Raw genomic sequence first — 25,082 nt, forward strand, 5'->3', positions numbered from 1 at the left:
CTTCCCATTGGCTCGGAGTCTGAGGAAGTCCTGTAGAGGCCGGGAGGAAGGTCTTGAGATTGTGGGAAAATGGTACCTCAGGCTTGAGTATTAGGGTTGTTTGCTCCCAGCAGCCCCACAGGCATTTGTGCCCAGGGGAATAGGGCCAGGCGCTCAGCTGCTCAGGGCTGGGGTTGTCTCCATTCTTGCTTTGTGTTGTGGGGTATGGGAAGGGGCCAGGGCTGGGATCTTTGCATTGGCGAGGGGTGGGACATGCTTGTGCCTTCCTGTTTCCTCAGGAGGAGGATAAAGAGGCCTGTGGCTTTATTTTCGAAAGATTGGGGGAGAGGGAGAGTACACCCTGTTCTCTGGCATGAGGGTTGGAGCCACCTTGGCTCAGCCACAGACAGTATGTAAATGGTGGGCATGGTCTTGTCTGATAGAACTTCATTTATAAAACTAGGCAGTGGGCCCTGAGGCCAGAGGCATGTTCTTGGTCCAGATTTAGAAGTTTGGGGAGGTTTTGTTTCGTTTTGTTTTGTTTTTAAGAGTTTTTGTTTATTTGACACAGAGAGAGCACAAGTAGGGAGACCAGCAGGCGGAGGGAGAGGGAGAAGCAGGCTCCCCGCTGAGCAGGGAGCCCAATGTGGGGCTCGACTCTAGGACCCTGGGATCATGACCTGAGCTGAAGGCAGCCACCTAACCAACTGAGCCACCCAGGCACCCCAGTTTTGGGAATTTTAACAGAGCTTGGGTCTAAGCATTAGGGCTGCCAAAGCCAAGGTCTGTCTCTCCAGTGTGGTGGGGCCCACCTCGTGGCTTGTCCTCTTCAGGGGCTCCTAGGGGAGGGACTGGCCCCACCCAGGGGCTTATTCTAGCCACTCCGTTCCCGGTTCTGAGCTGCTTTGATTGTCCCCTAAAGGCTTGCTGCGAGTCATCTCGGGCGTCCTTCAGCTCGGCAACATCGTCTTCAAGAAGGAACGCAACACGGACCAGGCGTCCATGCCCGACAACACAGGTAATGCCCATGGTTCCGACACCTGGAACACAGGGCCCGCGATCTGGGTTTGGATTTGCTTGAAAGAAGCCTTAGGAATTCCAGCCAAACTAAATACACATTACATGTATATTTATGGCTGGCTGTCGCTTTTTTTTTTTTTTTTTTTTTTTAAGATTTTAACTTTTTATTTGACAGAGCATGAAGTAGGGGGAGGGCTGAGGCAGAGGGAGAGGCAGAGTCCTCCCTCCTGAGCAGGGAGCCCTCCATCCCCGGGCCCCGGGATCATGACCTGAGCCAAAGGCAGGCGCTTAACTGACTGAGCCACCCAGGCGCCCCATGCTCTGTATCTATCTATCTATCTATCTGTCTTTCTTTCTTTTAAGAAAATACAAATGTCACCCTGGCATATCCTCAGGGAGTAAGCCTCAGAAGGAGCTGGAAAAGCCCTTGGTCATGTGGACCAGGGTTTCCCTCCGTCGTTCTGGAGGCCAAACCGGTTGTCCCAGTCAGTAAAACCATGATTTCTGCTCTCGCTCCGTCTCCTGCTGCCTTTCCCCTGAACACGTCAGGACAACCGACCGCTGCCGTCCTCACATCTGTTCCTCCGCCACTGCCATCCCCTGAGTCACTGCAAATGACCCCATTTAAGCTGTCAGCCCTCAGGTGCCCTTCTTGGGGCTTCTGAGAAAACGTAACACATGTGTGTTTGGATTGTAAGAGATGTTCCCAGGGAATGTATGCTGTTGCACCCCCTAGCACCGGGGCTGGGGTGGGGGGCTGCTCCTCCAAGTCCTATTTGCGGGTAGGACCCACTTCCACACTCATTGTGTGGCCAGGATTGTGCAGAGGAACCGGCCCCAGGCCCCCTGTGAGGAGGGGCCGTGACCACGGGGTCTGAGGGGAGACCTAGGCGTCATGCGCGGGGCTGAAGAAGGGCCCAGAGCCAGTTGTCCTGGTAATGATCGCTCAGTTACCGCCTCTCGGTTGAGCACAGGGACTCATTCTCTTGGGTTTAATTAAAACTTCTCACCCCTCCCTTCCTTACTCTTTGAAAAATCGCAGCTGCCCAGAAAGTGTCCCACCTCTTGGGTATCAACGTGACGGATTTCACCAGAGGAATCCTCACCCCACGCATCAAGGTGGGCCGGGACTACGTCCAGAAGGCACAGACGAAGGAGCAGGTAGGCCCTCGGGCCGGGGGTGCGGGCTGTTTTCCTGGCAGGGTTGCTGTGGTGGCTGGTTTGGGGCCCGGTCTGGGCCACTGCTGTGATGGGCACCTTGCCTGGGTCCCTCATTCAGTCCTCCCAGCAGTTCAGGGAATAGGGTGGTGTTGACCCCCAGCGAGAACATGAGAAAACTGGTCCAGGGAGTCAAGATGCTGCCCCAGGCCCCTGGCTTAGGAACGGCCATGGGTATGTTGTGCTCCTTTGCATGGAGTCGACATGGGGACTGATTGGTGAGTGTGGAGGCTCGTCCTGTTCTGGTGTAGAGTGAAGGGGAAACTCGCTGTTTCCTAGCATAACTCATTCTGGTGCCGGGACGGCAGCACCCACCGCCCTCGAAGCCCGTGCCAAGCAGCTCTCTCCCCACAGTCTGCTGTCTCATGGTGAGAGACAGCAGCGTCTTCCCTTGGCTGTGCCACATGGGCGGGCCTGCCTCCCCCAGGAGCTGGGATCCCTCCCCAGCCAGGCCCCTCTGTTGCCACTGGCGATGGGGGGGCTCTAAGGTGCTGTACCCTACCTTTCAAAAATACTTCAAAGTTCACATTTGTGAGTCCTTTTTCAGCCGTCCTACCATAGCAAGGAACGTTGATTTCAAAAGATAACTTGCACAATTAGTACCAACTGCATTTCCCTAATAACTAAAGAACCTTTATTTTTTTCTGTTATGAAACTATTGTATGAATGCTTAAGATTCTGAAAATACAGGGGTGCCTGGGTGGCTCAGTGGGTTAAAGCTTCTTCCTTCGGCTCAGGTCATGAACCCAGCGTCCTGGGATGGAGCCCCGCGTCGGGCTCTCTGCTCAGCAGGGAGCCTACTTCCCTTCCTCTCTCTGCCTGCCTCTCTGCCTATTTGTGATCTCTGTCAAATAAATAAATAAAATTTAAAAAAAAAAAAAAAGATTCAGAAAATACAGGAAAATCTAGATAAAGAAAAAAAATTGTCACAGTCCTAGTCAGTGACAAGTATTGGGCAGCTTTTTATTTCCTGCAAGGTTTTTTCTTTTCTTTCTTTTTTTTAATTTTTATTTTTATTTTATTTATTTTAAGTAGGCTCCATGCCCAGTGTGGAGCCCAACGCAGGACTTGAACTCAAGACACTGAGATTGAGACCTGAGCCGAGATCAAGAGTTGGATGCTTAACCAACTGAGCCACTCAGGCGTCCCAAGGCTTTTTCTTTCTAAAACTTAGTTGTCACCATGGCTTTTTTACCGTGGGACTGTTCCAGCATTTGCAGAATAAGAGAGTGTAATGAGCCCATGAGCCCGTTGCACAGACAGCTTCAAGAGTTCCCGACTCCTGGCCTGTCTTGGCTCACCATCAATCTTATTCCCCCACCTCTCACATTGAAGGAGACCTCCTACGTCTTACCGTTTCTTCTGTAGATGCCTCCATATGTCCCTCTTTATCTTTTTGCGAATGTCTGAGTACTTCATGCTGTGCGTGCATGGTCTGGCACCTAAATTGTTTCAGTTTCGGGTCATTGTAAATAACGCTGCAATGACCCTACTTGTGCGCGAAGCTTTTCTTCCTATCCTTAGGGCTGTCTCTCTGGGGGACAGCCGTGCAGGTGGATTGACTGGAGCAAAGGGTTACAAGGTTTAGAGGCTCCTTGCATCTGACATTCTGTCCCCCTGGGCGTGTCCCCTCCCAGGCGGACTTTGCCATCGAGGCCTTGGCCAAGGCCACCTACGAGCGAATGTTCCGCTGGCTGGTGCTGCGCATCAACAAGGCTCTGGACAAGACCAAGAGGCAGGGCGCCTCTTTCATCGGCATCCTGGACATCGCTGGCTTCGAGATCTTTGAAGTGAGCTCCCCTCCCGTGCTCTCCGGGCCACCCGCTCCCTGGCAAGGAGTCTTCTCTCCTCCGGTCCCACGGCTGTCTGAGTGGGCCAGCTCCTCCCTCTCGTGGAGACAGGACACATCAGCTGGGTGTATTTTAAGCTCCAGCAAGCACCCGTCCCCCCACCCCCCACCCGGGCAGTGCTGGCGAGAACGAAACCTTCTGGCGGGTGCACTGGGAGCCTGCACAGGCAGGTGCTTTCTCAGATGGACTCTTCTAGCAACTGTTAATTGAGTGTTGGAGGAGACCTTGTGTCTGGCCCTGGAGACTGAGGTCTGGCTGGAAAAGTGACACTTGGGGTAGATCAGAGGTTCTTAGCCTCGGGCAGGTTTCAGAGAGAGACTGTGAACTCTGAGGGAGGCGGTGGGCAGGGGATTTACCTCTGTTTGTCACTAACATCTCGTTGATGTGACGCCATTCCTTTTAATTGGGAATTGAGCAGAATTGACAAAGCGCAGTTGTCCTAGCAGGGCTCAGGGTCTGTCTCCGGGGGGAAGCAGACGCTTTCACACCACGGCAGTTTGTGGAGATGACGTGCTGTCCTTCCCGCTCGTCTTCCTCAGCCTCCTGGAAGTCAGGGAGCCCGCAGCTTGTGCTTGTTAATAAGGAAATACCACGTGTTCGTGTGGCACAGAGTTTTCATAATTACATTTCAGCCTAACTGTTTTCCTTTTTCATTAGTTTATCTATTTTATTCATTTTCAAACTCTGTTCTGAGAAAGGCTTTACCAAACTTCTAGAAAGGTCCATGGACCCCAGGTAGTGAGGAACCCCTGCTCTGGGTTTGGTAACGGAAGGCCGCCTGCGGGTCTGGGCTCCCCGGGGGCCCGCACCAAGCTGCCAGAGGAGGTCCATCCTGAACTCCCACCCCACGCCTCGCCAAGGGGCCGCAGCTTGGGCTGACGTCGCACTCTCTCCCTGCAGCTGAACTCGTTCGAGCAGCTGTGCATCAACTACACCAACGAGAAGCTGCAGCAGCTCTTCAACCACACCATGTTCATCCTGGAGCAGGAGGAGTACCAGCGCGAGGGCATCGAGTGGAACTTCATCGACTTTGGTCTCGACCTGCAGCCCTGCATCGACCTCATCGAGAAGCCAGTAAGAGCCAGACCTGCTCTGACCTCAGCTTGTCACTCCTCCCCTCCAGGGAGGGGGGGCCCATGCCCCGCCTCCCGCTGCTCGTTGACATGGGGTAGAGGTGTTGTGTCTGGTTCCGCTCCGTGTTGGTGCCACCTGCAGGAATAAGCCCTCGGGCTTGAATCTGGTGCCTAGGGGCCTCACCCGGCTGCCGGCCAGTGGGGGGCTGTGGCTGGTGCCAAAGTATTCTGTCTTCTGTCCCGGGAGACCACCCAGTGTTTACCTGAGGGGTGGGCTCAACAAACCTGTCTTTGTCTTAGAGAAACAGGTGTGCTTTTATGCTGTAGCATCCTGTCCCCAGGTGCTTCTGCCCCGTGGCCATGGGCAGAGCCAGGGTGTTGAATGCTGCTTCCGTTGCAGGTGCTGAATCTGCTCTTTCCCCTTAGGACTAACTCTGCACCAGAGCTGCCGGCCCCTGGCATTGGCTGTGGGTGGGCAGCAGTATCTGGAGAGCAGCTGGGGTCGCCTGCTTGTGTTTTAGGTTGGGCAGGATGTGCTCCTTCATGGAGCTGGAGCCGTTTCTTGGTCTGGGTTCTCTCTCGTTCCCAGAGTCCTGAGCTGCTGGAAATGGGTACAGCTGGAGACACCCTGACATGCCAGTTGCTGGAGGACTTGGGAGGGACCTTGTGCATTTGGAAGTGATAAGGCAGGGACAGGGGTTGAAACGATTCCTGAGCCTAATGTCAAGCATTTTACTTCTGTGATGAGTTTTTCTTGAATCAGTTGAGGTTTTCAGTGAGCAGGACCTCATCTGCCTTGGAGTCCGCTTAGCCAAGCTCCATAGCGTTTCAGTTTTCCTTGTCAATCCAGCGTGTTGCTGGGGCTCTCGCCACATGGGGTGCATACGCATTATGGGGGGCAGTGTCTCCAAGTGCCCCGGGCGTGCGGGCCATGGCACACACCTGTCAAACCCACCATGTGATTTCCAGGGCACGGACTCTGATGAACCATCTGGTTAAAGTGTGTCAGCCGCAGCCTAGACCTCAGAAGTTTCTTTTTAAATTAGAATTTTTAAGTGGGCTTGGTACCCAGTGTGGGGCCCGAACTCATAACCCTGAGGTCAAGAGTCATGTGCCATATCCCCTGAGCCAAATGGGTGCCTCAGACTGGAGTTCCCGAGTTGAGTTTTGCTGATGCTTCCTTTCACCCCCTCTGTGGGGGCAGGTGTCACCACCTTCTGCTGACACTCTGGGGCTTCTGAACCCGAACCTCTGGCTTCTCATGAAGGGAATGGGTGGGGTGGGTCCCCAGGTTGTACTCACCTGTGGGGTGCTGCGTTTTTCCCAGGCAGGGCCCCCTGGCATCCTGGCCCTGCTGGACGAGGAGTGTTGGTTCCCCAAAGCCACCGACAAGAGCTTTGTGGAGAAGGTGGTGCAGGAACAGGGTGGCCACCCGAAGCTCCAGAAGCCCAAGCAACTGAAGGACAGAGCTGACTTCTGCATCATGCACTATGCAGGCAAGGTGAGGCGAGCTCGCGCAGCTGCACGTGCGTGGGGGGCGGGGAGGGAGATGATTCTGTCCCCGCCAAGGGGCGGGGCAGCCCTGGGGGCTAGTGGGGGGTAGGGACTGGCCAGCGGGTCCGTCGTGGCAGTGATTGGCATCCACATGGCTCTCCCAGCTGGCAGAGCCCCGTGCTGTGCGCTGTTGCACGGGGAGCTCGCAGCCTGCTTGGACGGCGTTCAGACTGGTACTCAGTGGTCTGGTCGTTAGGTGCATTTTCTAGACATGGAAGGGAGATCCGTGCTACAGGCAGATGCTAGAGTTTGAATGAGAGCCTGCCACTCGTCAGTGGTGGCACTTTGGGTCAGTGAACCTCTCTGAGCCATGGTCGTCTCATCTGGAAAATCAGTAAGCCCCGCTGTACAAAGTTATTGAGTTCATGTAACTTTGGCTGCTGGCACAGCCTGTGCTGAGAGCCGCTCGGCCTTCGCATGCCTGCTCTCGGGCTGCGCTGTCGTGGCGTCTGTGCCTGTCATGTGTGTTGGGGAATGTTCAGCAGCACTCCTGGCTTTTACCCACCAGAGGTCACTAGCACTCTCCCTTGGTGTGACCAGAAGGTCTCTAGACATTGCCACATGTGGGGTGGGCATGGTGGCTCTGGTGGAGAGCCACCACTGTGGGTGACAGCTCTGTTAATGGCCAAGGCTGCCCAGCCACAAAATGGCAAAATTGCTCTTGTCCCGACCTGAGGAGGGGTGTCCTAAGTGCACAGAGCTCTGGACTTCGAATAAAGCTGGTTTCAGCAAGTTCTGTGTTCTTGCTGGAAGCTCTACCAGGTGCAGCCAGAACATGGGATGAGTTGGGCCAGGCCAGCCTTGACGCTCTCATGGCTCTGCTCCCCAGGGACACCTGGTCCCCACACTTGGTCCCCGCCCACTGCTCGGGGTACGGTGTGGAGGGGCAGCCTGTGGCCCGGCCTTCAGCTTGTCTGCTTCCTGTGGTTGCTGAGGCACACAGCTCGAGACTTTAAAAACACCCATTAAAAAAACCAAAACACCCCGAACTACCAGTGCTGTTTCTGTAGTTACCTACAGGTAACATCCCTGAGCCTGCATTCCCACTTCTGTCTTTGTCAGAAATGCCCGTGTAGAGGCACACACAGGGCTTTTATTGCAGTGTTATTTATCATGCCAAAAACCAGTCACAATGGAAAGCCCGCCCGTGTGCCTAAACGGTGAACCTGGCCACGTGGCCTGGGCTGCAGGCGTAATGGCTGCGCCAGGCGACCAGGACTCAGTGTCGGGGGCGTTGACACTTCCCCAGAGGTAGCATGAAGCCAGCATCACACACCGCACTGTCGATGGGCGCCTGTGGGGGAACCTCCAGACGGGGTGGTAGAGGAGTGCTGGCCCCAGGACAGTGGTCACCTCTGCGCCATGCTGTGGGTTCGGAAGAGGGAGGCTGAAGCGGCCTGAGGCGGCCTGCACTGGGTTTTGTTCTGGGGTCTTTGCTGTGAAAGTACAGTGGATTTAAGAATGTATTTCAGAAAATAAGAATAATACAAGCTCAGGGAAAACTCAGGCATCCTAAAAAGATAAAGCAAAAATCCTTGCTTTATTAATTAAAAGAAATATTGTAACATTTGGGTTATGTCCTGCCAAAATTTTTTTCTTTATACTTATGTTACGATTAAATAAATAAATAAAATAAAATAAAATAGGATTCCATTATATTGCCACAGCCTAAATTTCTCAGCCAGTCCCCCGTTGCTGGATATTCATGTTGTGGGTAGTTTTCTCTCTGTCGCCTGTCCCACTGCTGACGGGCACGTCCTGCTGCGGCCTTGCCACACTCTTCACTCCCTCCTTTCTTGGAGAAGGAAATACCAGGTCGAGGGGTGTTCGCGTTCTTAAACTTCCTCACCCATGGGGCTGGCTGGCTTCCGGAGCGCCTGTCTCCCCAGAGCAGCCTGTGACCCGGGCCCCCAACTCTCGCAGGTGGACTACAAGGCCGATGAGTGGCTGATGAAGAACATGGACCCGCTGAACGACAACATCGCCACGCTCCTGCACCAGTCCTCTGACAAATTCGTCTCGGAGCTGTGGAAGGATGGTACGCCCTTTGCCCCCCGCCCCCTGCCTCCCCGTGGCCTCGGCTGGCCTCGGCTGCCTGCCTTCACCAGTCCTGGGACGAGGGCCCGGCCTGCCACCGTGGCCCAGATCCCCTGCACACTGGTCCCCCATCACACACCCTTCTGCGGTTCCACCTCTCCGGGGCAGGCCGGTGGCTCTGGAATTCTTCTTCCTTGCTTCTGTCGGCTCCTCCTCTCCCTTTGCCTGGTTTTGCTTTAACCTCTCTGTTGCAGAACTACAGAGCACTCAGAGGGCCTATTTCTATCAGCGCTTTCCCTTTCTCCACCTAGAACCAGGTGACTGCCCCCTGGGGGGCTGACCCTCGTGTGCGGTGCGACGCGCTTCTGCTGAGTGTTCTTGCCCTTTGGCTCTCCCTGCCTGACTGCCCCTGTCCCCTCTCTGTCCCCCACTTGCGGGCAGGCTCTCCACCTCGATCTTGGAAAGGGGGGAAAATCCAGCATAAAAATTCATATTCTTCTTAAGAGCTGCCCCCTCTCCAAAGGGGGTGCTGTCTTGCTGCTTGGATGGCTGTGGGCATCTCAGCATGAGGTTCAGGGGTTGTGTGTCCTACTGTGTGTGTGTGTGTGTGTGTGTGTGTGTGTGTGTGTGTGTGTGTGTGCGCGCGTGCGCATGCGCGTGCGCGTGCGCATGCGCGTGCGCAAAGAGCCTCTGTGCTTTAGTTCAGCGCTCTTGGTGAGGCTCTGCTCCTTCTGGGCCCAGCCTCCAGGGGGCAGGACATGCTCCCCTGAAACGGCCGGTTTCTGTGGGGGCACATTCACCCTTCCTCTGAGCACCCTGAGCAGCCTTTACAAGCCTCCCACTCCCAGGAAGCCTTTGCTAGCTAGTGGGGTGGGCCCTGGGTACACAAGGTCCAGAATGCCTCCCACTTTGATGGACCAGTTTGCGGGTCTGTCCTTGCTCCTGCTGCTGTCTTCAGAGCTCTGGCCACAGAGGAGTAGGAAACAGACTTTGTCTCAGAGTCCTCAGCCTTTTTTTTTTGAATATTTTTAAAAAATTTATTTATTTGACAGAGAGAGATCACAAGTAGGCAGAGAGGCAGGCAGAGAGAGAGGGGGAAGCAGGCTACCAGCTGAGGAGAGAGCCAGATGCGGGGCTCAATCCCAGGACGCTGAGATCATGACCTGATCCAAAGGCAGAGGCTTAACCGACTGAGCCACCCAGGTGCCCCAAGAGTCCTTAGCTTTTATATCCAAGCGCAGAAGGCTTCAAACTTGAAGTTGACTCTTGCTTAAAATGGACCTCCGGTCACCAGCCGCATTGGTTGGATTTGCTTGTTCGTTTCCTTTCACTGCGGAGGACGTGGTTCCTTCATTGCTCTGGGCCTGCGCCACAGTGCCAACCAAGGGCAGTGTCCCAGGAGGGCGTGTGAGATGATAAAAACTATGAGCTCGGAGACCTTGCAAGACACAAGAGTGGGCAGGGGTCTGCAGACTCCTTGGGACCTCTTCGCTCCTGACACCGTGTGCTGCTCTGGGCCCCCAACCTACCTACCTATTTATTTATAGTTATTGTTAAAAATTTTATTTATTCATCAGAGCGAGAGAGAGTGCGCAAGCAGGAGTAGTGGCAGGCAGAGGGGAGCCCTGGGATCATGACCTGAGCTGAAGGCAGACGCTTAACTGGCTGAGCCACCCAGGCGCCCTAGGTCCCCAGTTTAGGGGGCTCTGCACGGGAGGCCCCCAGACAGTGAAGGGATCTCCCAGAGTCCTAAGAACCATGGCAGGTAACTTAACAGCTCCCACTTTCTAACTCCCAGCCTCTGCCCTTAGGAAAGGTCAGTGTGATTTCAGGGTACTGTTCTTTTGTTACGTTGTTCTTAGTGGGACGTGGAACTGCAGGGTCCTACAGGTCAAGTTTTAACACCTCCCTAGAGCCAGCCTAGTGTAGTGGCCAGGCTCGCTGCCCTGAAATCCTGTTGCGGCTCTGTTACATCTCTCTGGGAAGAGGAGCTTAGCTTGCACGGTGGGCTGAAGAAGGGTGATGAGAATGGGGGGTTGTGGGGTTAGCCTGTGGACCCCCTGCCGTGGCTTTGCAGGCTCTCCAAACCCTTTGCCCTTTCCCGCCTCTTGTGTAAAGTCAAGTTTGCTGAATGTTTGGAGTTGACCTTTGCCCTCTGTAGATTCTAAGTAGACACGGTCTTGTTGTTCTGTAGCTTCTTCTCCTTCTGTCCAGGTGTCTGTCTCTTTCCTGTCCCTCCACCCCCGCACTAGGACCACTGGGCACTCATGGGCTTTTTTGGGTGGTCTCTGCAGTGGACCGCATCATTGGTCTGGACCAGGTGGCCGGCATGTCAGAGACAGCGCTGCCCGGGGCCTTCAAGACACGGAAGGGCATGTTCCGGACCGTGGGTCAGCTCTACAAGGAGCAGCTGGCCAAGCTGATGGCCACACTGAGGAACACCAACCCCAATTTCGTCCGCTGCATCATCCCCAACCACGAGAAGAAGGTGCGGGTGCCTGGCCCCGTCTGTCTCCCTGAGCAGACGTGCTCCTCCTGCCTCCCACCACACACTGAGAGCCCCGGCAAAGACCCCGTGCGGCTCGGCACAAGGCTCCCTGAGCACACGGGCTATAGTTGTGGTCTGCCTTCTGCTGGGGTGCCTGCAGGCTGCCGGGACTCCCACCCCCCGGGGCGTTTACCCCGCGGAGTCCCGAGGGGCCTGCCCTGCCTCCTTCCGTCCACACCAGGCGCTGACGTGAGACCACCCTGTCTGTCTCCCTCTCCAGGCTGGCAAGCTGGATCCCCACCTGGTGCTGGACCAGCTGCGCTGCAACGGGGTCCTGGAGGGCATCCGGATCTGCCGCCAGGGCTTCCCCAACAGGGTGGTCTTCCAGGAGTTCCGGCAGCGGTGAGCCGGGGTTGGGGGCCTGCCCTTCCCATGGCGGGCTGCGTGGGCGAGGGAGCGGTTGCCTCATCCCCGTGGAGCGGGGGTCTGGCTGGCTCCTCCCGTTCCTTCTCTGTGCCTCCCTCTGTATGACAAGGGGTTTCTCTGTCTTGTTACCTTGCTGGCTGTCACTGCTCTTGACTGGGGACCCTGGTACTGCTTGCTTCTGCCCAGGCATCTTGGAGGAGAAATTAAAGAGGAATGAGCCAAAGACGGGGGTGTTCAGGGGACTTTGTGGAAGTGGAGGTTTCAGAGCACTGTGGCTTCCTGCCGTGTGCGCAGAGCAGGACATCAATGACACGGTCCTGTGTGCGTCATAACTATGTTCAGTGCCAGTTGCTGGCCCGATGCGGCTCTGTTTCTGGGACTGTCCCACTTGTTAGAGGCCCCTGCAGCGCCTTGGGGGAAAGGGGACAGATGTGGACACTGGGCCATTGGCTGTTGGTGAGCCGAACCTAAAGCTTGCCCTTGTGTGACCGAAACAGCTCAGTGTGAATTTCTGTTCACTTTCTGGAACGCCTGAAGGCTGTCTGTGTCACTCAGCCTAAGGAGAGAGCAGGGTAGCATTTGCCGAATGTCTTCCTCCCCTGGGAGACTCGTGAAGGGAATCCCCGTGTGTGCTATCCTGTAGGGATGGTCCTCCTCTCTCCCGTGCATCCCAGGCCCCGTGGAATCCAAGTGAGGAGTGGACTGACCAGGCTTCTCGTTCTTCCTCAGATACGAGATCCTCACACCGAATTCCATTCCGAAGGGCTTCATGGACGGGAAGCAGGCCTGCGTGCTCATGGTGAGTAGAGCTGCTGTCTCTGCTTCCTGCTGGGGCAGGGGGTGGGGGGTGCTGACACCGATGGTGGGTGTGCATGTGCATGGCCTGTGCCTGCGAGCCTGGACCCGGCCCTTCTCGCTGGATGACAACTGCGCTATGTTGTTCTGCGCTGACGCAGTCCTGATTCTGCCGGGGCCTCTCTCGGCGGCCCTGTTGGCCCTGGGCTGGTCAGAGATGGCGTGCGGGACTGGGCAGTGTGGAGACTAATGCTCTGGTCACGGCAGGCTCTGGTGGGAGCCGGTCCCTTCCTTTGGGGTCCAGTCTGGTGCTTTCTTGCTCGTGTCTCCTGGGATCGTCACACCCAGTGTGGGTGGCAAGGGAAGCCCCCCAGCAAGGCAGCCAGCCCGGAGCACGGCTCTAGGCCCCCACAGTGTGTGCTTCTGGACATTTCCTCTCAGCCCCTCGAGCAGTGCCTGCTGGGCAGCAGTGTGTCGGGATGAACGACAGCCCCTGGGGACTCAGTGGTGGAGCTGGGGCCGGATGCCCTCTGTTCTGTGTCCTACTGTATTGGTGTTGTGTTGTTCTTCAGGCGGTCAGGGTGGGCTGCCCCTGCCTCCTGTTGTCTTTCCTCTGTGTTCTTTCCAAAGCGGAGAGAGAATGGGGTGGGAGTTGTCAGAGGAGAGGGAAGGAAGAAGTAGACACCTCTGTGCGAAGCTCTGCATTAGGTGATGGGGGGGGCGGGAGGGAGGAGAACGCTCCCTGCTGTGCAGTGCCACCAGCTGGGGGGACCGGGGACTGACGGGGAGGGTGCGTGGGCCAGCCTTTCTCCAGGCTGTCCAGGCTAGGGGTGGGGCAGGGAGGGCAGATGCCCGTGGTGACTCCACCTGCAGTGTCCTTCCCTGCTCCTCCCAGGGCCTCTCCAGGACAGTTGGGGCCATTTGCCACCGCCCCCCACACCCCCGAAGCTAGTTCGGATTCCACTCATCCCATCCCAGGCTCTGCCTTTTTCAGGTCGTGTTTCAGTCCTTGTCTCCTAGGCAGACAGGCAGACAGATGGGCCCCTGCCTCGGTGGGTTAACAAGAGAGCCCTATACTATACCCAGACCGCTCAATGATGGTAACGGCATTCATTCTGCTCCGTCCGCAGCACATGTGGCCCTGTATTGAGCTCAGCTTTCCTGTTCAGATCTCACAGCCGTACGGGGGCTGAGGCACTATTATTTGCTTGATTTCTTCACTCTTGTCCTAATTAAAGAAAGTATCGTTCCCATTCTCCAGCTGAGGAAGCACAGGCTCCTAGAGGTTAAAGCCCCAGGTCCCCTAATTAGTGTTTGGTCCAGGGCTTGGCCTGAACTGGAGCATGTCCTGGTCTTGGAGACGGTGACGATGCCGCTCAGCCACCTGTGGTTCGAGGGTGGCCTGGCTGGGCACGGGTGGCCCGTGGTGGCAGTGCACGGAGGTGGGAGGTGGAAGGAGAGAAGACCTTTTGGTCCCTTTGATGTCGAGGTTCTGTGTTTTCCCGCTGTCTGGTGCGTCACCCTGCCCTGTGCAGGAAGCCACCTGCCCCTCCTTCCGGCATCTCTGAGCCCCCCTTTCTCTGGCTCTGGGGGACAGGCTGCCCAGCGGAGAAGTGGCCACTGCTGGGACGGCCCGCTGGCTCCAGCGTTGTTCTCAGGGCCCCGTGGTGGCACGTGGTGAATGGCCCGCTCTGCTCCCCTCTAGATCAAAGCCTTGGAGCTGGACAGCAATCTGTACCGCATCGGCCAGAGTAAGGTCTTCTTCCGGGCCGGCGTGCTGGCCCACCTGGAGGAGGAGCGGGACCTGAAGATCACGGACGTCATCATCGGCTTCCAGGCCTGCTGCAGGGGCTACCTGGCCAGGAAGTGAGTTCTCGGAGGGGCCCACCTCTGCCCGGCCTGCCCGTGCTCTGGCTTCCTGGCTTTCCTGCCGCACAGGGGCACGGATGCTAGCCAGGGCTGGAGCTCTGTGCCCCCTGCTTTCTGGATTTGTGTCTCAGGTTTAAAGTGACGGGCAGGGAAGGGGTGACTCTGGGCCTGATTTGCCTGCCGCAAAGTTGTGCTTCCCAGTATTCCTCACGGTGTCCCTTGTTGTAGGGATGATGCCCAGTGGTCCCTGTCCCAAGCCCCTTGTGCTCCCAGTACAGGAGACTGTCCTCCAGTCTGGAGCTTCTCCTCGGGAGTAGGGCTCACCTGCTGCGGGACAGTGGCTATGGCAGTTGCACACTGGGCTTCCAAACCCCTGTGTCTGTGCTTGTGGCTGTGTGTTTCAGTGTGAGCTGGGAGTCCTGGGAGACAGAACATAGCTTTGTGGTGTTTGGACAAATGGGGTCCTCACCTATCCCCAAGTTGACACATTAAGCCCACCTTTGCAGGACACGAGCTGTTATTTTCCACCAAAGGCCCCCACTGGAGGGTGGCAAGGAGCTGGAAAGCTGCAGTCTGTCTACTAAGTGACGAGCAGTTCTGTTAGACACAGAGCTAGTTAGCCACAAGGGACTTTCACCCTGTGAACATACTTGTCCCTTGGTGATGGACAAAGACTTGGTGACTTGGTCCTTGTCACCTTCTGGGGGCTCACCTGCAGGACTCACCCCCAAGGCCAGGCTCCTTCCCTGCACTTGTGCCTTGAGGCATCTCAGGTGGGGAAGGGTTGGCTCCCCCATCTGCTGGAGCTATGTGGTCTCCTGCCCTAACGGGGTCCCTCTCCCCAGGGCCTTTGCCAAGCGGCAGCAGCAGCTGACGGCCATGAAGGTCCTGCAGAGGAACTGCGCCGCTTACCTCAAGCTGCGGAACTGGCAGTGGTGGCGGCTCTTCACCAAGGTGGGTTCCCCACGGGCTTCCCTCGCTCCTGACCCCCCCAGCGCTCTGCTGGCCTCCGTCGCCTCCTTCTGGCCTCTGTGAAGGACTTGGGGCCCAGGGAGCTGCGTGTAGCCTGGGCCTCCCTGCCCACCCCTTACCTGAGCCTGCCGACGTGAGCCTGGGCTGGGCCTGCCCTGCAGGGTCTGGACCCTGCGCACTTTGGCATGTGTCTGGCATGGATGGCCTGGGCGCTGGGGCCGCGCGTGCTGGGGGTGCTGTCCTCCCAAGCAGCCACAGGGCCATGGGGTGCTCCCAGCTGGACAGGCCTTCCCTTCCCTAGGCCCCCCCCCCCCCCCAAATCCCTTCATCAGGAATGTAGTTCAGGTTGCTTTCGATTGTAATAGATAATTTGTGGCCATTGTGAAAAGTTAAACTAATAACACAGAGTGTAGAGAAGCAGACAGACGTTCACACGTGATTCCTTCAGCCCCAAGCCCGTGTCTGTGCCAGGACGACGTTTGCATGTTTATTCCCGCTTTTTTACTCTTTAAGTCTCCGCTCACAAACCATACTCACGCAGTCTTACCTAGCTGAGCTCTGACTTGTGTAACCAGGCTTGTGTTGTATATTTGCCATTTAGGATTCCTTCGTGAGCATTATTTTTTAAAAGTCAGCGTCTTGTCCCCTGGAGACACTTCCTGTTTTATCTGGCCGCTCTCCCCGTCGTGTGTATTTCTCTCCTTCCTAGTGTTTCATCCATGTGAACACGCTGTCCACACCTTTGTGCACGCACGGGTGGTTTCCCTGACCTGTATTTTAGCGGGGTCAGAGGCCCCGGACACCCAGCACCGAATCCATCTCCAGGAAGATGGTCTGTGTTGGTACCTATTCCTTCTCCCCCCGCAGTGGCTCTGTTTGGCCATCCCTCTAGGGAGCTTGCCCCTCGAGCCTGCCCTTTGCAGGTGAGGGCTTGAATAGGTATCCTTAGCCAAGCGCCTCTGCCTCTATCTCTCCCAGGTCAAGCCGCTGTTGCAGGTGAGCCGGCAGGAGGAGGAGATGATGGCCAAGGAGGAGGAGCTGGTGAAGGTCCGGGAGAAGCAGCTGGCCGCTGAGAACAGGCTCACAGAGATGGAGACCCTCCAGTCCCAGGTAGGGGTCTGTGGGCTCTGGCCTGTTGTTGGGCCGGCCGCTCCCAGTGCTGCCACCTGCTGGCCAGCAGGAGGCGGGGCGTATTGGGAGTTGCCGGAGAGGTTTTGCTGTTCCTGTAAACAGACCCCACTGGGATTCTGTGATATAGGGAGGTGCCCGGTGGGACAGAGAGTTCCTGGTTGTTGGGTAAATCTCTCCGAATCCATTTACCGGGGATGGTGGTGCACGGCTAACAGGGTAATGGTGAAGGACCCGGAACACGATATTTGGGGAGTGCCTGGGAGCCTCAGCAGCCTCAAGACAGGAACTGTTCTGGTGGGCGGGGAAGCCTGAGCGCCAGGACCTCCGAGCTGCCAGGGCTCACGTGGTCCCCATGCTCTTTGCAGCTCATGGCAGAGAAGCTGCAGTTGCAGGAGCAGCTCCAGGCGGAAACGGAGCTGTGTGCCGAGGCGGAGGAGCTCCGGGCCCGCCTGACCGCCAAGAAGCAGGAGCTCGAAGAGATCTGCCATGACCTGGAGGCCAGGGTGGAGGAGGAGGAGGAGCGCTGCCAGCACCTGCAGGCCGAGAAGAAGAAGATGCAGCAGAACATCCAGGTCAGCCCCCTTCCTCCTCCCAAGAAGGGGTAGTGCTGCCTGCAGGACATGGGGTGGAGGGGATGGAGTGCAGTGCCCCGGGAGCCAGAGAGGAGGCTGCAGTCGCCGGGGCTGTGGGAGGCCGCTCTTTGGAGAGCTCCTCTCCGCAGGCAGGGAGTCCTCATGGGCGTCAGACACGGGGGATCCCAGGCAGTTTGATTTCATACCCTCAGTCCTCACTGTGGTCCGTCCAAGGAGCCAGGGCGATCGGCTCTGCCCTTGGCTCATGCTGCTGGGGGGCAGCTGGCTCGGGGATGCACCTCAGAAGCAGCGAGCGCACTGTTGGGCCGGGTTCCCTTTTCGGCTTGCCCTAGTTGTGAAGATGGAAGCCCACCAGTGGGGTGGGGTTGGTCCGTGTGGTCTGCTCCCCGCTCACAGTCTCCCCGGCCCCGCGGTAGGAACTGGAGGAACAGCTGGAGGAGGAGGAGAGCGCCCGCCAGAAGCTGCAGCTGGAGAAGGTGACCACCGAGGCCAAGCTGAAGAAGCTGGAGGAAGACCAGATCATCATGGAAGACCAGAACTGCAAGCTGGCCAAGGTGAAGCCCAGGGGGCCCAGCCACATGGTGGGCAGAGGTGGGGGTTGCATCTGGGAACAGGCTAGGCTCCGGGATCCCGGTGCACCTGCCTCCCTCCCTCTCCTGCGGCCACAGCGTCTGGCGATCACGGGCCCTCCTGCCTGTCTGTGGCCTCTGCATGCCAGCGTCCTACTCAATGGGGTGTTTCTCACCACTGAGTGGGGCCCAAGGGCAAGGTTTGGCATATCTTCTCGGTAAAGCTCTCTGTCAGGTTGCAAGATGCAAGACTTACAGCTGAGCCATCTGTGGGGTCTTGCACATCCGTTTCCGAGGAGCTTCAGGCACCGTGGTGGCTCAGTGTGGAGGCGCGGGTGCTCTCCAACAGCCTTCCCAGTGTAGTGGCTGTTTCTCTTAGAGCCAAGTCGGGTCCCCGTCGGAGTCTTATCCAGTGAGCAGATAAAAGCTCAGAGTCGAGTCAGTTGAAAGGGTCAGAAGGCTCCCCCCAAGCCCAAGTGTGGGGCCCGGGCGGATGTGGCAAGATGCCAGCTTGTGGACTCTGTGACACGAAGTTCAGATACCTGGACTGGGGGTTGGTGTTCGGTTAGTTCTGGGCCTGGGAGGTCAGCCTGGTTGGGGACTTGTTAATATTAGGACTCCAGTGGTAGCCACGCAGCAGAAGGTGGGGGGAGCAGCTGGGGTGTTTTGGAGAAGCTTTCGCATGAGAAAGGCGGAGGTCACAGCCCACGCATTGGACGGGGGCTGGGCACATAGCCGGTAGAGTCATTGTGTCTGAAGCCCCTTCCCAATTCTGGCTGCCACCTTTGTGTCTTTCTTACTTGAGTTTAATTAAAGGGTGACGCAGGTCCAGGAAGGCCTTAGGCACCCCCATTTGTAGACCTTGAGGAAGCCCACCCAGCTGATTCAGGGCTGCCAGTGACTTTTTTTCTTTATAAGATTTATTTATCTGAGAGAGACCATGAGGGGCAGAGGGAGAGCATCTCAGGCAGACTCCCTGCTGATTGTAGAGCCTGACTTGGGGCTTGATTTCAGGACCCCAAATCATGACCTGAGCCGAAACCAAGAGTCCATCACTTAACCGCCTGCGCTGCCCAGGTGCCAGCTGGTGACCTTTCAGGATTACCCTTTGATCTAGAAAATCCTAGTGAATCAAGCATTTGAGTCCTCCCCTTGGTTCAGTCCTAAATGTCCAGGCAAGTTATACTTTGAAGAGTGCTAAAGTGTTCTGTGCTCAACTAACTTTACTCTTTGACCCACCTCACCCCTCAGGAGAAGAAGCTTCTGGAAGACAGAATAGCCGAGTTTACCACCAATCTCATGGAAGAGGAGGAGAAATCGAAGAGCCTCGCCAAGCTGAAGAACAAGCACGAGGCGATGATCACCGACCTGGAGGGTAAGAGGCAGCGGGCAGGGACTGAAGTGCCCCTGCTGCAGGCCCCAGCTGGACCTTGCTGCCGGGAGCAGGAGCACTGGGCTGGTCTCGTGTTCACTGCGTGCAGGCAGGCTCGTAATTTGCAGCCCCTAACGACTGCCCTGAAGACCTTGGGGACAGCTCTGGTCCCTGTGGGTGTCTGGGCCTCCGGGCACTGGCTGGACTGGGGATGGATATTCCCCCACGTGAGGGGCTCTTAGAACACTTCGGCATTTCTCTCTTGTCGTGTGCCGTGAGTTGCACAATATTGACGTCCTGAGAGGTCCGAAGTCTGACCCCAGCTTTGCCGCTTACCGGCTGTGTCACCTCGCAGCTCTCCCGTAATCTCCATGGGCTTCAGTTTCTCTTCTCTTCAAGGGGGCACAGTGAACGGGCGTCCACAGGGACGACACTAAATCACACGTATAGCCACACCATGCGGGGCTGGGCTGGACAGATGGCACGAGAGGCCATTGCTTGATTCGGGGCAGGTGACCAGTTGTGCCTTCGTCTCCCTGTCTTGTGGGAGGACAACAAGGTAGAACACAGGTCTGTGTCTTTTGGGACGTGCAGGTAGCAAAGGGACAGGTGAGAGGGGACCACTGTGGAGGCTCCGAGCTCATGCCAAAAACCACTGCTCCGTCAGCAGAGACTCGGGGCAGCCCTGTGTGCCCAGGGCACTTGGCGTGTAGGGCCCAGACTGTCCAGACTGAGCACCAGGAGGGTTTTCCTATCCCCTCCTGCCCCCTTCACGTTTGTAAGGGCTGAGGCGAGTCAGGCCGGAAAGGGGAAGTAAGGTGCTGGAGGGACCTTGCTGCCCAGGGACTCTCTCCCTCATCCAGGTCTAGGAGGGCAGAGCCATTGGGCGGGCAGACACACAGGGGGGCTCAGGTTTGACACCGGTGAGTGTTAAGAGAGATGTGGGACAGTCTGAACACACATGTCTAGTGGGAGTGGGAATTGGTAGTGGCCTTGAACAGTCTGGTGCTGCCTGGTGGCTTTGAAGCTTCACGTGCCTACAACCAACTCAGCACTCTTGGCCACATACCCTGGGGCTTCCGGGCTAGCGCGCATGGCAGCAATGCTCCTGAGGGCACACGGTGAACGCGACCCGAACGCCCATCAGTAGTGGCACAGGGATCGCTGGGGTCCATTCACCAGACTGGTCCATGGAGCTCAGTTGCACTGACCCTTAACTTGCTCAGTTTCAAGGTTTTACTGTTGAGTGACAGAAGCAAGTGGAGGAATGAGTCGCTGACCCTTACTGAGCACAGACTCTGGGCTAGGAGCTGTCGTGAATACCAATGCCCACGAGCCTCGCAACCTCCTGAGTCAGGTGGTCTCCTTATCCTTGTTCAGGTGATGCACAGAAAGGTTAAGGGGTTACCTGAGTGACATCCTAATGGGAATCATAAGGCCATACATTGGACCCTGATCGCCCATAATGACTGTATAGAATTCATACAGGATGTTCCCTTACACAATTTAAGTTCTTGAATGAAGCCTGTGTTTTAGGGAGGCAGACCTGGTATAACTTAAAGGAAAACAAAGGAGCCGTGAACACAACTTGCAGGGGAACGTAGGTCCCTGGCAGGGCAGGTCAGCATAGTTTGGGGTGACACCGGATGTGGCAACTCGGGGGGTGTTCTTTCCTTCATCCAAGCCTTGGGTACAAGTGTCTGCTTACTGTGATCTTTTAAGGCTCACATATGTTTTAGAACAAAAACTCAGTATTTTTTGTAAAAATAGAAAAAGGTGGAAAAAAAAATCTGTGGGCACTGAGGGCTCTGTTGGTGTCCCCTGGCTTGTTCCTCAGAACGCCTCCGAAGAGAGGAGAAGCAGCGTCAGGAACTGGAGAAGACTCGCCGGAAGCTAGAGGGGGATTCCACTGACCTCAGTGACCAGATCGCCGAGCTGCAGGCCCAGATCGCCGAGCTCAAGATGCAACTGGCCAAGAAAGAGGAGGAGCTGCAGGCCGCCCTGGCCAGGTGAGGGCCATAGCCCACAGCAGGGTCTGTCCACCCTGCTGGCACCTGCTGCCATGCAAGCTGTGCTGCTGCTGTCCTCTTGGAGCTGTTGCGCAACAAGATAGGTCGTGTCCCGTTAGGGCATGCGTGTGGCTGCTTCGTCACTGTCCCTTTTTAGTCCCCCAGAAGTCATCCCCAGTGCCCTAGGCCTTCCTTTCTCGCATTTTTAAACTTTCTGGTTATAGGTCTGCTTTAAAAACAAAAACAAAAAACCCAAAACTTCGTTTTAGTGTCACAAGAAAACTGAGCAGAAGGTGCACAGAGTTCCCCAACAGCCCCGCACCTCCCCCATGCGGCCCTGCCCAGTGTCACTTCGCAGCCCCAGGGCGGGGGGGGCACATTAATTGCAATTAACGAACCTGCACTGGTGTAATTTTCACCCCCAGGGTATGTACTGCACCTTTGTAGTTTTCCTTAGTTGCTGTAATGGTGCAGTGCAGGCGGCGTTTCATTTCCTTTTTAATTTTCACTTAACATTTACTTATTTACTTATTTTTACATTTCAAGCACTGAATTTCAGTTTGGAAAATGAAGTGATTCTTCTTCTTTTTTTTTTTTTTTTAAAGATTTTATTTATTTATTAGACAAAGATCACAAGTAGGCAGAGAGGCAGGCAGAGAGAGAGAAGGAAGCAGGCTCCCTGCAGAGCAGAGAGCCCGACGCGGGGCTCGATCCCAGGACCCTGGGATCATGACCTGAGCGGAAGGCGGAGGCTTTAACCCACTGAGCCACCCAGGCGCCCTGAAGTGATTCTTCTATGACGTTTTTCAGTTCTCAGAGTGGTTTTGCTTTTAAATCTTCTGGAAGCGTCAGATATGTTTCTGTGGAGAGGAGCACCTGAGGCCTATGGTGACGATTTCCAGAAGCAGCTTTGGCTGCTCCTCTCCAAGGCCTTTTCTTCACGCTCTGCTCCCTGAGGTGGAAAGAGCCTCCTGATGTTGGTCTCTTCGACAGAGTGGAGGAAGAAGCCACCCAGAAGAATATGGCCCTAAAGAAGATTCGTGAGCTGGAATCCCAGATTTCTGAGCTCCAGGAGGACCTGGAATCGGAGCGAGCTTCTAGAAATAAAGCTGAGAAGCAGAAGCGGGACCTCGGGGAGGAGCTGGAGGCTCTGAAAACGGAGTTGGAGGACACTCTGGACTCCACGGCTGCCCAGCAAGAGCTCAGGTGCGTTGTGCAGCCGAGGGGCCAAGTCGCTAAGGATGGGAGTGGGGAGTGGGCAGGGAGGGTGAGGCCCCCTCAGCAGCTCTTCCCTGGGTCGAAGAAACTGCTGTGGAGTTTGGGTGAGCCCTGAATCCTCCCAGATTCAGAGAGCGTCTGCAAGCCTGGGCTGGAGGATTCATGGCCTGGAAGGGAGCATGGCTGGGCAGCAAGGCTGGGGCGGCCGGCGCCTCTTGCCAGGCTCTTTGCAGCTGGGGAGAAGAGCCCAGGGCGGCAGCACGCCCAGGCCTGGCCTCCATCCTGAGGGTGCTTCTTTACAGGTCCAAACGCGAACAGGAAGTGAACATTCTGAAGAAGACCCTCGAGGATGAGGCCAAGACCCATGAGGCCCAGATCCAGGAGATGAGGCAGAAGCACTCGCAGGCCGTGGAGGAGCTGGCCGAGCAGCTAGAGCAGACGAAGCGGGTGCGTGGGCTTCCCTGGGACGGGCTCCGTGACTGCGGGCGGCACTGGGCTGCTGGCGGGGCAGAGTCCTCCTGGAGGTGGGCCAGGCCTGGGCCAGGCCTGCAGAGCAGAGTGGCTTCCAGTACCAGCTGCCTGGGTCGAAGTCCAGGCTCCAGCCCTAAGCAGCTGTGTGACTCAGGCCAGTCGCTGCCTCTGTGCCTCAGTCTGCCCATCTGTAGAGGAGGCGAAGGATAGGTCTGTCTCATGCAAATCCCTGACTGTTGGGAGTTGATGACAGGTAAAAGCACGTGAACAAGTGAACGATAAAGACTCAGCAAGTTGTTTGAGAATGACTGTTAGTGTTTTGTTCAGGACCCGCCAGACCAGAAAGCCCCCATGAATTGGAGTGGCCTGGTGCCGAGTGCCAGAGGGCCCCAGGTTTTCTCTGGAGCACCCCCACGTCCTCAGCTGGAGTCTTGGTGGGAAGCCTTGGGATATTGATCCTGCTGGTCTCAGGCAGGGGCTGGGCCAGACAGTTCTCCAAGACCACATTCTGCCTGCTGTGGCCCCTAGCATGCAGCCCGAGAGGTCAAAGGCTTTTGCACGTGACGGCCTGTACAATATTCTCAGAGGCGTGCCTTGTCCATCCAGGCCCCTTCTGGTGGAAGCCTTACCTTACCCTTCAGCTTTTCCTTTCCCAACATACCCCGTCATGTGTGCAGCCCCCTGACACACATCTATGACTCTGTGACCAGCTCAGTGGAGAGCAGAATGGGACTGTCGAGTGGATTCTATACACGCCACTCGTAGATATTCTGGAAGATCATCACGTCATCACTCAGAACACATATTTCACAGAGGCTTTACTGGAAGCCTGACTGAGCAGCTATTATTTCTCTTGGTGTTCTGATACTGCTAAAGTCTTCCTTCCATAAGATCCTTATGCTTGAGCTGGGCAGGGACCATTGCTAAGCTGAGGACGCGGGCTGTGTGTCCCGTCCGGCCAAGTGAGGAGTGCCGGTCAGGCCTGAGCGTCCGGCCGGAGGCTCTCGGCTGCATGTGTCCCCCAGGCTGGCCCGCTGGTGTTGCTGCCGAGAGAGCAGACTCCTCTCTCCCGGCTCTTCCAGGGCCTCACTGCCCCTTCCCACCTCGTGGCTTGCATCCCCACAGGTAAAAGCCAACCTGGAGAAGGCGAAGCAGACGCTGGAGAACGAGCGAGGGGAGCTGGCCAACGAGGTGAAGGTGCTGCTGCAGGGCAAAGGGGACTCTGAGCACAAGCGCAAGAAGGCCGAGGCGCAGCTGCAGGAGCTGCAGGTGAAGCTCACCGAGGGCGAGCGCGTGCGCACGGAGCTGGCCGACAAGGTCACCAAGCTGCAGGTGAGGCCTCCGCTGCGTCCCGGGCCCCGGGCAGGGGTGCCTGCTGCCGCGACTCGGTCTTGGCCCGGATCTCCAGAGCTCCTCCCCTGCTCCCTTTCAGGGAGGCCTTTGGGTTGGCCTGACGGCTGAGGTGGGGCCAAAGCACTCATGGGCCTTCTCCCTCCCGTCCCCGTGCAGGTTGAGCTGGACAACGTGACGGGGCTTCTCACCCAGTCTGACAGCAAGTCCAGCAAGCTCACCAAGGACTTCTCCGCCCTGGAGTCCCAGTTACAGGACACACAGGTAAAGACGGCAGCAGGGCCCAACTCCTCCGATGACCCATCCTCCCCCGTATCTATAGGGTCTCCGGGTCCTTCTGCCCTTCCTCTCTCCTGCTCCCCCCGGCCAGGTCTGTAGCAGCTGTCCTCCAAATCAGAGGGACCGGCTCCTCCCTCCCGTGGAGGGTGTGGGGCCTGCAAGGCTCTGGCCCTGAGCCCCGGTGTCCCGCGTGTCTCGGTGTAGGAGCTGCTCCAGGAGGAGAACCGGCAGAAGCTGAGCCTGAGCACCAAGCTAAAGCAGATGGAGGATGAGAAGAACTCCTTCAGGGAGCAGCTGGAAGAGGAGGAGGAGGCCAAGCGGAACCTGGAGAAGCAGATCGCTACCCTCCATGCCCAGGTTCGGTACCGCTCCCCTGCTGGGTGCCCCGCTACCCCCTTGAGACTCGGGAGCTGCTGCGGGGAGTCTGTAGGCTGGGGAGAGTCCGCCCGGGCGCTGTATCTCAGGAAGCTCTGCCCTCGCCAGCCAGAGCTGCTAGCCAGGGTCTCAGGTGGAATTCAGGGGTCTGTACATGTTGTGGAGGAGACGTTCTGTCTGTGTTTTCCACTAGTCAGGCTGACATCAGCGTGGTGTTCGATCACACATGTAGGCTGTGAGGCAGGCAGCAGCACTACATGAGGTGTGAAGGAAACCACAGATCGCTGTGTCTGAGCCGTGGCGAGCTTTGGGGCATCACGGTGGGCCCGTCGCTTCGGGAGCTCGTGCCGGACACACTGACAAGGGAGCACATGGACACTGTGTCACAGTGTAAAGAAGTACCCAGCAACTGCATTTTTCTGTATTTTTGTACT

General features: G+C 56.7%; 1 protein-coding gene across 1 annotated transcript in view; it reads left to right on the forward strand.

The window, feature by feature from the left end:
• MYH9 (myosin heavy chain 9) overlaps positions 1 to 25,082 on the forward strand; it is an 88,546-nt gene that overhangs the window by 54,001 nt on the left and 9,463 nt on the right. The window contains exons 10-30 of the mRNA XM_059402106.1: positions 902 to 997; positions 2,042 to 2,160; positions 3,855 to 4,007; positions 4,968 to 5,141; positions 6,468 to 6,641; positions 8,618 to 8,732; positions 11,026 to 11,219; positions 11,500 to 11,621; positions 12,375 to 12,444; positions 14,146 to 14,306; positions 15,155 to 15,263; positions 16,260 to 16,391; positions 16,778 to 16,984; positions 17,422 to 17,559; positions 18,826 to 18,949; positions 20,784 to 20,955; positions 21,949 to 22,161; positions 22,476 to 22,620; positions 23,770 to 23,976; positions 24,154 to 24,258; positions 24,478 to 24,630. Coding sequence (XP_059258089.1) covers positions 902 to 997; positions 2,042 to 2,160; positions 3,855 to 4,007; positions 4,968 to 5,141; positions 6,468 to 6,641; positions 8,618 to 8,732; positions 11,026 to 11,219; positions 11,500 to 11,621; positions 12,375 to 12,444; positions 14,146 to 14,306; positions 15,155 to 15,263; positions 16,260 to 16,391; positions 16,778 to 16,984; positions 17,422 to 17,559; positions 18,826 to 18,949; positions 20,784 to 20,955; positions 21,949 to 22,161; positions 22,476 to 22,620; positions 23,770 to 23,976; positions 24,154 to 24,258; positions 24,478 to 24,630 — 3,083 coding nt within the window. The remainder of the gene's footprint in view (positions 1 to 901; positions 998 to 2,041; positions 2,161 to 3,854; positions 4,008 to 4,967; positions 5,142 to 6,467; positions 6,642 to 8,617; positions 8,733 to 11,025; positions 11,220 to 11,499; positions 11,622 to 12,374; positions 12,445 to 14,145; positions 14,307 to 15,154; positions 15,264 to 16,259; positions 16,392 to 16,777; positions 16,985 to 17,421; positions 17,560 to 18,825; positions 18,950 to 20,783; positions 20,956 to 21,948; positions 22,162 to 22,475; positions 22,621 to 23,769; positions 23,977 to 24,153; positions 24,259 to 24,477; positions 24,631 to 25,082) is intronic.

Source organism: Mustela nigripes, chromosome 6 (assembly GCF_022355385.1).
Source record: "Mustela nigripes isolate SB6536 chromosome 6, MUSNIG.SB6536, whole genome shotgun sequence".
Taxonomy (NCBI): domain Eukaryota; kingdom Metazoa; phylum Chordata; class Mammalia; order Carnivora; family Mustelidae; genus Mustela; species Mustela nigripes.